We start from the raw sequence: 12,412 nt of genomic DNA, 5'->3' as shown, positions 1-12,412 counted from the left end.
AAACATTTAGGCACTTTGTAAGGTCTGCCCCGTCTCACATTATACATAAACAGCTCTATGCTAAGGGTAACCATTCATTGTAATGCCAATATATTGCTTCTACAGAATTGCTGCAGAAATTTCAAAAACGGGAGTAGAAGTGTCTGGGGAAGGATGCGGAAAAAAGTGGGATGGACTGTGGAGAACTTATAAAAAAGTAAAAAAACATAACAATATATCTGACAACAACAGGTAACTTTTTATTATTATTATTGAAATTTCACTCAATACTATATACATTGTGGTCTTTTTTCAGGAGGACCTGGTTTTATTACAATAACATGGATGAGTGGCTCGGTGAACGTGCTGATGTGGCATCACCTTTCACTCTTAGCAGTGAAAGCTGCTCATCTGATTCTGGATCTCCACTACCTGAAGTTTCTGCATCTCCACTGCCTGAGGTTTCTGCATCTCCATCACCAGTCCAACATCCAAAAAGAAAATTACCGATAGATGTCGAACGTGAGACTGCAAAATAGCGGTGGCATGAGGAACGTCTGCAAAGGATGGACGAATTTAACAATTTATTTAAACAATTCGTAGAAAAAATAGGAAATGTTACAAAATAAAAAGATAAATAAAAGTAGTTTATGAAAATCAGAAACTATATGCAAAATGTTTGTAATTAACCATAAATAAATAGCTCATAACTCAACTTTATCCAACACCAGAGTATAATCAATTATTTACTCCTTTCCTCTTAAAGTACATAATAAATAGCTCATTAGTAGAATCTTTTGCTTACTACTAAATGTCTTGGTTTATAAGTTTTGAGCAATTCTGTCACGCTTTGTATTTCCACCTTGCTTTTGCTCAATGACACATGATCTGTGATATACTCCGAGGTTATGATTGCCTGGATCCTGGAAAACATAAAAAATGTTACACTTGTTATACACGTACAGTACATAATACCAAAACTTAGGGTAAAAAAAATTAATGTACTTTTTCCAGTTCAGTATTTTCTTGTAGGATGGCCCCTCTTGTAATACAAATGTTATGTAAGACACAACAAGCCATTACAACAGATGGTATCGACTCCATTTTTGACACGTTTAAATAATGCAGTCTTCTCCATCTTCCTTTCAGGTGGAAAATGACCATTCAATAACACTTCTGGCTGAAGATAATTTGCTATTGAACCGGACTTCGGCAGATGTGAAGTGCCTATTGTCAGGATACGGTTTCATTAATTGCTTATTTATCGGATAAGCACCATATGGGAGTCATGTGAAAACATTGTTTCAGCTTCCCTGGCTATTTTTCCGGATAATGTAGAGCGGGCATAAACCTCGGCATCATGGACACGGCTACATTCACCAGCTTGGCAGGAGATGAAAAGCATAGAATTATCACACACAGCTGAAAACAAGAGAAGTTTAAAAAAAAACATGATTAGACTACAGATCTGTACTGCAGAACTTCAGATTGAATTAAGAAAATTCACAGAAAGTGATTGTCTATATTACTGTATAGAACTACATAATTCATAACAGAACAAATTTGTTAACGTGACAATTTTCTATTCATGGACTAGATCACTTTGTATCAAAAGTGACATCACATACCTTGCAAGATAATAGAATGGTAGCCGTGGCGGTTTACATATGCAACTGCATGTGTCTGTGGAGCTGGAATTTCAATGTCGGTGCTATCAATAGCTCCTACTACACCTGGAAAACCACTCTTGTTGTGGAAACTTTGTATAATTTCTTGCACTTGCTCCCCTGAAGGCCATTTTATAAACTGTGGTGCAAGTTCTGACAGATCAGTGCATGTTGTTTACACAACACGAAATAATGTTGATTTGGATACACCAAACCTGTCACTAACAGACCTACAATATATTAAATATCTTATTATTACATGAAAATTGTTATAAAGAGGTTAGAGAGTAATCCTGCAATTTATATCTGTCAAGAAATGACTGATTCAGTTAATATTGTATAAGATAACACTATACAGTAATTTAACAGATACCAGATGCCTAAAATGCAATTAGTCATTAAAAAATAGATATCAAAATTGTCATCTCAAAAATAAACTGACCAAAAAAAAAAAAAAAGAAACAATAATAATAAGTAAACTCTTTTGAAGATTACTGGATTAGATGAAAACTTAAAATAATAAATTGCAGTTTTTTGCAGTTAATGTTGATCGACATAAACTGCAGGATTACCGGTTGGCGTTATTTCGTAATACCTGTTGTTAATATTTACCTATATGCCTCACGGTTGCCCAAAAACCATAAGGTCATCAGCACCTTATCACATGCTGTCAAAGACGGTCTCCCTGCCCTGTTAACAGCATGATTAGTAAATTTTGGCATCAGTAAATTACTGAGCGCTTCAAATGAAGCCCTACTGAGCCTAAAGTGAGATCTGAAGTCACTAGAGCTGAAAAAAGAAAAAAATTAATAGCATAGTCTTCCAGTGGAATTTTTTTCTGAATGGTCTTTATCTTACCTCTATAACGGAACAATCTCGGTGATGTAATTTCTTATCCGAGGAACATATGCTCGTCCAGCAGCGCCGCTAGCTGTTTGAGCGCCCGTGTGCAATACCGATTATGCCGCCCCTGTTTAAATACGAGTACCTACGCTGAGCTTGCCAGCAATACCAATTTGCCGCCCCCTGGACGTGCCGCCCGACGACCACTATTAAAGAACGCACCCATAGACAACAGTTACAACTACTGTTTCTTTTACGTTGTCGAAAGAATGGAATTGTTTCCAAGTGTTCCCTCATTAAGATATGAATCTTTTCCCTGGTGTGTTTGTCCATTACTGCCTCACGTAGTAAGAAAGCTCCTGACAAAACTAATCAAAGATAAACGGAGAATAATCGCTGGTTTTGAGCAAAATCTTACACACTTACCTTTGTTAAAGTTTGTAAACCGAATATCCTTTATGAATAACTCGATAAAACTAGTTTTATCTCAGACAACAATATCTTCCAAACAAAGATGAAGTTAGGTAAAAAGTTCCAATGGCTTTTACAGAAAAAAGGAAGCAAGTGCAGGTCCAGTTAATATCCACTATTATAATTATTCAGGTGAGGTTATTCCAGAGGCAGTACGCCGTTTACTAGAACGCGGCCAGAAATTTATTCCAAAGCCATAGAAGAACCTAAGTGAATTAAATCCTTCGACCATAGCAGCGGTTAAAGAATGTCAACAGGAGGACTTACGTTCCCAGTTAGAGGTATCAGGTTTTATAAATAATCCTCTTATGTAAATAGGAATTTTAAGAAATATTGATATATATTGATAAAACAATTAATATATATCAATATATTAATTGTTTTATGCTTTTCAATACAAAAGATATTTTAAATTCAATAATCTAAATCAACTTAAAACTTTATTTAACTTCTTGGAACATAAGGAAATGGTATTGTATTTATTATAGAATACTTCAAATTTTGTAATCTTTACCGAAAAACATAACATTAGATTATGATTAAAATCCTTTTCGTAAATTAGTTATTATCTATGTTAATTTTGTTTAGACGTATCGAACTGTTAATATTCGTCAAAATTATAAAATATTCGATGAATATTCATCAATGACGACTTGTATTCAGAAACACTTCCGTGACCATGGAAAACTAAGTTTACATCTCCCATTTTCACTGAATCCATTCTTTCTTTTACATTTTTGCAATTTAAATAAGTTAAACTTCGAGAAAATTTCGAAACGTCCAATAAAATTTCATACTTTTTATTTTTCTGCAATTCGAGAGGAGAATCGAGTAACACACGAAATTCTCCAGTATTTTCAGAAAACTTTATCTTAGCAGTTTCAAAAGAAGTTCCTGAATCTGTCGTCACGATAAGAGTTCCTCGTTTTGGTATATATACGTAATATGCGTTATTATTTTCGATATCGAAACCAATTCCGTTCAAACGAATATCACGTCCTTGAACGGTTACGTTACAACCGAGATTCTTACACCAATTACTCTGTCTTACTTCCAATGGGCAGTCTAAAGAACAGATTTTGTAAGGATGTCTCATTGTTGTTCTTTTACTGCACCATTCGGGAAGATCTCCAGAACGTTGATTCAAAAGATAATTTTTAATGGAAGAAACATCCTTATCGCATAAAATTCCACTCTTCTCCGGTCCTTCGAAAAATTCTTTGACAGTCATGCTCAGGAAATGTATATGGGGAAGACATGGAAAAAGACTTTGAGTCGTAGTTCCTTGTACTCTACGCCATCTCAATAACGCTTCGAAAATAGTTAATTCGGATTTTATCCGCATTGGTCTCTTAATAATATCCAAAACTATTTTACTAGGTAGTTTAGTAAATGATTCGGATTGTAAAACGGTTTCTGCTTGATCCGCAATGAGATCTCTACATTTTTCATTCAATAATTCGTCTTTTGTTTCTACAGAACTTTGGTAAATTTTGCAAACATTACGTTCATTTAAATTGGCTTTTAATAATCCTCGACAATTCGCTTTGAGTAGTTGCAAATCGAATCGATGAGCTACTTTGTACAATTTCAAGACCTGATCTTCGGTATTTGGTATAAGCGCCTTTATATAAATGTAGCTATAAATGTATACAGAATAATTATGTTAAATCTATGATACTATTTCAAACAGAACTGTCTTCACTTACTTTAAGAGCAATTCGAAGATTTCCGGTTCGATTTCGGGAAAACGTAGAACCACTTCCGGATCCATGTTAGAATTATACAGCATATTTTCTAATATATGACTGGCTTTTGCTAATATTACACGATGCACTTTAAATATTTTCTGATCGGGTGATTGACCGACGACACACAATGTGTCTACGAAATGACCAGATTCATAATATCGAAATATTTTTTCGTTCTTATTTTCATTTATCTCAGGGAATTTGATTCTGCAAATAATAATCATTAAATGTTTAGGGTTTCTCGTTTCCCGGTCTTTTGCTTGTCCCGGGATTCCGGGATAAAAGTGAACTGTTTCCCGGGATCCCGGAATAGAATTAATTATTTTTAAATATACAAAATATTTTGAAATCAAATGATATAATTATTTTTCATTTTTTAAAGTGATTTAATACGTTCTGCAACCTCCAAAACGTTAATAATGCTGTGTAAGATATACAGTGTATTAAAAATTATCTTTCAAATACGTAGAAATGGTCACTAATAGAGAAAAATTTATTAATGTTTGCTGGAAACTGCATACAACCACAACAACAACAAAAAAAAAAGCTTTGAATTGAGTTGAAAATTAAAAAAAAAAAAAAAAAAAAAAAAAGATGAATTTAGATCAAACTTCTAACTTAAAAGGTAATTTCCGTTTTTTAAATAAAACATAATATTGTAAATTTTTATAATAAGATTTTAAAAAGCAAAGATGGTCAATACTCCGATCACTCAATTTAATTCTTATTTTAGTAATGAAAAGTTTTGCTACCGAGAATGCCTTTTTCGATTCAATTGATGGGATTGGAATTGTGTTTAATGCATTTAAGAGAAAACAGATGTTATGTGTTTTTTCACCTGTAGCCTTGAAGATTTCTAGTTCGTTTTCGAGATTGTAGTATTTCTTTTGCTCTCTAGTATTCTTGATTTGTCTACCTTAGCTGCTTTAATAGCGGTATTAAACTTCACTTATGCCCGATAATTCGGCAGTTCGTTTGTCTTTAATAATCGGGTTTGTGAAGAAAAACTTCATACTTGCAGACTTCGTACTCGTTTGTATCCTTGCCCAATTTGCACAACCTGGCGTTACGCAGTTATTGAAGATACTGGGCATGGTTAAAAATTAAAACAGCATAAGCATAATTATTTCAGATAATACAGGTTCTGACAAGTAAAGAATTTTCAGAGTCCTGCGAGAAATAAGCTACGCGTTGATTATTGATCATTTGTGACATGCCATAACGAGCAAAAATTTAAAAAACTATTAAGTAGGTTTAAAATTAATAAATACAAATTTATTCTTACAGTTTATGAGTTAATTATGCTTTCTATTTGCAAAATTTCCTGAACACGAAATAAGAGAAATAAATTTTTAAGAAATTTGCGGGATTTTCCGAGATAAAAATTTCCCGGAATATTTGCCGGGTTAAAAAAACAACCGGGATCCCGTTTGGGAAACCCATTAAATGTGTTTTTAATATCCAAGAAATTTCTTAGAACTTAATTAATTCAAGTTATATATGGACAATTACTCAAATACAGTTATACAGTAGAGTACTAAAGAAAGTTTGAAAGTTTGACAATCATTTTCTATTTTAAAATATAAACTTCAAACTAACAATCAATCAAATCTAAAAATTGTTTATTGAATTTATATTTCGATTAATTGAATTAAATGTAATAGATTTGAATAATAATTACTCTAAACTTTCATATATTTCTAGATAATTTAATTTAATGTCTTACAAGTGATGATGTACTAAAATGAGAATTTCTTTTAAAATTCCAATTATCTGATGCGCATCGTTAAGTTTGACGTTTAAAGATATCTTCACATTATATCTTAAGTTTTTATCGATGACTGGATGGCGGAGGCAATCAAGACGTCACTCTATTGAATTTGATGCCAGTCTATTTTGAAGACTGGCATCAAATTCGAGCGAAAACTCTAGACATTTTTTAAGAGCGATTTGGTCCGGATATTTCGGTCCTCATTCTACACCCCGTTCGGTCCCCCTTACTACCCATTTCCGTATACCCTCGATAGTTATGGAAAAGTACCCTTTTAGTGACCACAGAACAGAAACAAGTAATATAAAAAAAATTTTTTTTTAAAGTCAATTCCTACTTAGGTCAACAAAGAAAAATTTTATTTTAGTTACTTTTTATTAAATAATTACAATTAATATAAATATGTATTTACATATGACAGAATTATAATATTAAGTGGCAAAATAGAAAGAGAAATCGGAATTGAACCCAAAGCATAAAATTTCTTCAATTTTATTTTTTTGAGAAAAATCCTTCATTCTAACCACTAAGCCACAACTGCTAACTCACTCTCGAAAAATCATTTGGAAAAAACGTCTACTTAAAGCAAAAATTATTGATTTTCGCAAGAATTAAACTCGCATTCTTCACGTTCACGTGAAAAATACTGAAATCCTTGCATTTTACCGATTGAGCTACTGCCTGTTGATTTCAATTTTCATTACAAACTGCTTAAACTCTATTTAAAGTATTAATAATTAGGTTAATGTTACCTGCGGTATCGAAGATGGCGACGGGAAAATTTTTTTCCCTAGATACTAGACGGCGACGGGGAAATTTATTAATTTGCATAATGCGATAGATAGTACGGGTACGCCCCCTAACGTTTAGATCACTTGGTATTATACTTCGAGATTATCCATTGTTAATCTGCTTCCAGATTATCACTCGATAATCTGATTCGAGATTACCGGAAACGCGGCCATCTCGAACGTAGGGAAAAAATTCCCCGTCGCCATCTTCGATACCACAGGTAATATTAACCAATAATTAAATTTAATTAATGAATGAATATTTGAAAAAACTGTATTAACATCAAGTGTCATCCACTACAAGTTTAAAAAAATGTATTTGAACTTGAGTGGATGAATAAAAAGTATTTTATTAACGATTGAAAATTTGAACATATATATATATATATATATAATATAGGGAGAGTGTGAACTAATAGTAGAAATTTAATAATGAAAAATAACAATTTATTTAGGAAGAGAAATTGTAGAATTGCCAAATTTAATGTGTTTATGCATTTCTGGAAAAATAATTGAATTGGTAACTATATACTCTAATGGACAGATAGTCGAGCGGCTAACATGGTAGTGTATGGTTTTAATCATGTAGAGCAGTCTTTCTCAAACTGTTTGGCCCGCGACTCCCCTTTTGCACTTAAAAATTTCAAAGAACCCCGAAGAATGGGTATGTATAAAAAAACATCCTGGAGAGGGGTTAATTTAAATTCAGGAGTTAATTTCTTTTGTTTAATCAATCTATCCCATGTTGAAAGTTTTCTCTGTTGCGTGTCGCTTCGCGTTGAATTTTTGTCATTGTTTACGAAACGAAATTTTGTCATTGTTCACGTTAACGAAATTTTTTAAAATAGTAATCGTGCCTATTGTATCGTTAAAAATTATTTCTTTACTTTGCACAAATAAAATAAATATATTGAAAAATATAAACACAAAAACATTATATTTCGGAAGTTAATCTAGTCTTAAAAACGTTCCGATTCAGCACAACACATAGTCCTCAGAAAAAACAAGCAAAACTTACCACTCACGATGGGGAAAAACGCCTCACTCATTCTTTCTTAGTTGGTTTATATGGAAGTTCTAGCCGGATTGCCTTTCCTTCGAAAAGCCTCACTCAAATACTGGCGCATCGTTAAGTACCCTCTCTTGGTCGCGCCAGTGCTGCTAGCTAAACACGCATACCAACAAAAATAATATCGGAGTAAACCAAGACATAGCCAAATATTGCAGCGCCACAGCACTAGCGGAAATTCGAATGTGAGGACTGAAACGCTTTCGATTGATCGGTATTCGGATAATCGACGCTCTACTGAATTTCTAACTCGACTTTTCTACAGACGTAGCGTTGCTAGCGAACACCGTTCAAATGACAACGTTGTTTCTATCGTAGTTTAGGCGCAGTGGAAGCTCGGGGTTTTCCCCAATAGCGCACAAATTTTTAAGTGTTATATTATATTTAGGCTCGCATTAAAATATTTATATCGTTTTTATTATTTATATGTGCAATTTATTTAAGTAAAAATTATTTTATATATTCTTTATTTCTACTATTTCTAAACACGAATCCATAGTAAATTTGTGAAATATTTGAAAAAAATTGATCTGGCATCAATTTTTCTGCGACCCCCAAATATTTTCGCGACTCCCACTTTGAGAATCACTGATGTAGAGGACCCGGAGACAAATCCGGATGAGTCGAAAAAATATAGGAATTTTTCGCTAGGTGGTCTGTTCGGAAATGACGCCCTCGTCTCTCTCACCCTCCTGCTCCATTCTAACTTAAATGGGCTTGCTAAAAAGTGACCTTTTTAGTGCCCACAAAGCAAAAAAGATTTTAAAAAAATACTACATTTTCATGTTTCGGAATAATTTAATCATTCTTGGATTGTTCATAAAGACGACATTAATAAACAAACAGAATATTAGACTTATACCTTAAGTTTTCTCAATGTATATTGCTAATTAATTTTGCGCGAAAAAATTACTTAAAAAGAAATTATAAGTTTTTGTGGTCACTCATGTCATTATAGAAGTAATTAATCCCAAGAGTAAAGAAAATATATTACTCATTTGCAATTTTTGATTTCGAAGAATCCCAATTCAACTTTCTAATTCGAGAATATTCAAATATGTACTTAAATTAGATATATCTTTGTTTTCAACTAAATCGAAAAAGTAAATGCGATTTTTTTTTTTTTTTTAATAATTGCAAATAATTTTTATGTTGATATGGATCGAATATGAACAAAATATTTCTGATGCGAATTTATCAAATGTTAACATTTCTGGATATACTGTACATAGGCATCCGCTGAATTAGGCCTTCTAACCGACGACAAGGGATTTAGAAGTTGAAATCTTATAATTAATTTCCTAAGGAGAATTGGGAAATTCTATTCTCTGCCTCACTCATTAGTAGAGTAAATTATCTAATATAAGTTTGGTTAGCCTGATTTAAGCAATTATTATGATAGTGAGAGTGTATTCCTTTGCCCCTTGGAAAATTTTCAACGGAAGCCCATGATATTGCATATTCTAACGAGCGATTATTTTTTGTGACATCGTCACAATGCCGGGCTGCAATTTTTAATCATATTTTTAATTTATTTCATTTAAAATATATGCTCTCCGCCTCAAATTAGTGGCTTGCCCCTGTACATCAGACTTTTTCTTTAACAGTAAAGTCGTGCCAGTCATCTATCTAACATCTTTCAGGAGAAAAGGTTAGAATTGAAATAACATGACTTTCGGTTTGCATTGGAAGTTTATATAAAGTTAATCGGGACCTGATGCCCCTATGGTTTTCATATCTAATCGCAGATTTCATCTATCTGATTCCATTCTCGAGATTAAGAAAAGACAGACGGACAGACGAACGACAGTGGAAATTTATGTCTACAATTTTTTTTCAATTGCAACCCAAATACACTCGCGTGAATGGATAAGTTACTTATTGTTTATTGTTTCTCAAGTTTTCTTTCTGTGTCCATAGGTCGTAGGAAATTATTTGCAAATCGATCCACTATACAGTATTAGTCACGTTATCAAAAGCTATGACTACTTCGAAGTCTCATACTTTCCTATAAAGTAAAGAAAATGTTATGGGATCGGCTATAATAATTACAGTTTTTAAATTCTGACTGAGGAAGTTTGATGACTAATATCAAACGATCACTTTTCTGAAAGAGCGGTAATATTTCAAATAGTAATAATTCATATAGTCATTTACTAGACCAATTTAACGTGTTTCTTAAAATCAATTTCTCTTACTGTATTATTAAAAAAAGTCCAGCAATGAGTTGCGTAACATTCCCGGCAAAACAATTTAAAATTGTTGTATGGAGTCATCTGTTATATTTTGTTTCAAAACCTTTTTATAGTATTAATTATTATAAAATGGCAAAAAGCTTAATTTTGAAGGTGGAGATGAGTTTATTAGCATTTACAATTTTTTTTTATAACGAGTAAAATCTTCTTTAAGTCCGACACTGCTCGAAATGACGCGTGACCCCCCTCTATCTCCCCACCCTCGACCTTTAACTACCAAAATTTAATAGCATCAATCCCCTAATACACAAACCTCCCTGCAAACTTTCAGAAATTTTCGAAAAAAAACGCACGGGAGTTTCAAAAGGGCTTCAAAAGGGATAAACAAAATCGTGCCATACATACATTAATTAATTAACATACAGAAAATTTCCCAATTTTTTTCAATGTTTCAACATTCCCTTAGTCCAAAAATTTAAAAATCTTAGGGATCTTTTTTGACAGATTGCCACACCACGTTTTGTTGAAAATTGAATTGCATTATTGGAAAAATGGAACGCGACATATGGGTAATCTGCCAAGGGAGAATGCTTTCCGGGAGGACTTTCTATGGAAAACTGGCTCTTAGTTTGCTGTTAGAAACGTGAAGAAAATGTGTATTATTGCTTATGTACTCACTGTAACAAGTATATGATCTAAATCGAAATAAATACATTATAATTGTATTTAACTAAACAAATAAATAATGTTTTTAAAAAGAAAACAAAATTTAAATTTGACAAAAACACAGAAAAACTTTCCTATTAATTCGTCTTCTTTTGATATAACGAGACATTCCTACTGTGGCGTGGTTAACCACGGCGAATCATGAATTTGAAAAAACCTGGTAACTTAATTACGTATTAAAAGTACTTTAAAATCAACATCCTGTTAATTTTCACAAAAAAGAAAAAAAAACGAATCGGAAATTTTGTCCGTTAAACAGAGGTTTTATTGTACTCATTTTTGGATAAATAAGGTTTATTACGATCCAACTTTTCCTGGCGTCGAGGGCGACAAATCTTGTTCAATTGAACATTGTAACTATATAAAATCTTTCATCAAAAGCCAATGAAATCTTACAACAGAAAAATAAATGAAGTATTTTTTTGCATATCGATTGCCCTTTTATTCAGTGATTCATTACGGACATTTTATGTAAAAAAGTTATTAAGTTATTTTATGTAAAAAAGATAATTAAAGTTATGTAAAAAATATCTGTAACGTTCAAATTGCAAATTCTTTACTAAAGTAAATAACGTTCGAAATTTTTATTAGAACGTTACTTTCATAAATTATTATTATTATTCGTTTAACTTATTTTTGAATTTGTTAATTATAAAAATGCTTACTCTTTTTCTGGAGAATGTTCTTCTAGGTGAGTGGAAATCTCCATCTGAAAATAATAATAAATTCAATTTGAAAATACGTTAAATTCGTCGATCCTTTATATAACTACTGCAGTATCCAACGAAACTGCATCGGCAATGACGTATTTTAAAGAGCAATTCTGAAGTCAGAATTTAAGAAGTTCAAAAATAGAACGGAGAGAGAATTTGAAAAAGAGAATTCGAAGATTGGACGAGCAGTTTTGAGCTTGTCGAGCGATATTAAACTTTGAAAATTTTTTGCATAGGAATATTTTAAATTTAAAAGGCTATAAATCGGATCTCTATTTATAAAACTTGTTCGCTTTATCGCATAATATGTTACGTTTGTTTCTGTAATAATTATGCTTTTATTTTTCTTATTTGTTTTACTTGTGATTTTTTATGGACTCACCAAAAAATCACAAGTAAAACACAATCACAACCTCTTGATGGCTCAGCTTATAAG

At 32.4% G+C, this 12,412-nt stretch overlaps 1 protein-coding gene and 1 long non-coding RNA gene across 2 annotated transcripts; both read right to left on the bottom strand.

Moving 5' to 3' along the window:
* Nucleotides 1–817: 817 nt before the first annotated feature.
* On the bottom strand, nucleotides 818–1,122 carry LOC136977682 (uncharacterized). The gene is made up of 2 exons (XR_010881125.1): nucleotides 985–1,122; nucleotides 818–902 (listed from the first exon to the last, which is right to left on the bottom strand). It is a non-coding gene; the product is annotated as an uncharacterized lncRNA (long non-coding RNA).
* Nucleotides 1,123–3,419: 2,297 nt separating this feature from the next.
* On the bottom strand, nucleotides 3,420–12,101 carry LOC136977659 (BTB/POZ domain-containing protein 3-like). The gene is made up of 3 exons (XM_067273190.1): nucleotides 11,929–12,101; nucleotides 4,670–4,918; nucleotides 3,420–4,600 (listed from the first exon to the last, which is right to left on the bottom strand). The coding sequence occupies exons 1-3, from the start codon at nucleotides 11,970–11,972 to the stop codon at nucleotides 3,562–3,564; spliced, it is 1,332 nt and encodes a 443-aa protein (XP_067129291.1). The 5' UTR covers nucleotides 11,973–12,101; the 3' UTR covers nucleotides 3,420–3,561.
* Nucleotides 12,102–12,412: the final 311 nt, after the last annotated feature.

Source organism: Centruroides vittatus, unplaced genomic scaffold (genome assembly GCF_030686945.1).
Source record: "Centruroides vittatus isolate TY-2023 unplaced genomic scaffold, ASM3068694v2 contig_466, whole genome shotgun sequence".
Lineage (NCBI taxonomy): Eukaryota > Metazoa > Arthropoda > Arachnida > Scorpiones > Buthidae > Centruroides > Centruroides vittatus.
Note: the sequence above shows the minus strand (reverse complement) of the source record. Positions and strands in the feature narration are given on the sequence as shown.

What these genes read in the sequence shown, in the direction of transcription:
- LOC136977659 (XM_067273190.1), bottom strand. Translation starts at nt 11,972, where the DNA reads ATGGAGATTTCCACTCACCTAGAAGAACATTCTCCAGAAAAAGA. An exon ending in GAACATTCTCCAGAAAAAGA is followed by an intron (nt 4,919 to 11,928) that starts GTAAGCATTTTT and finishes TATTATTTGCAG; the next exon opens with AATCAAATTCCCTGAGATAA. An exon ending in ATCTTCGAATTGCTCTTAAA is followed by an intron (nt 4,601 to 4,669) that starts GTAAGTGAAGAC and finishes ATACATTTATAG; the next exon opens with CTACATTTATATAAAGGCGC.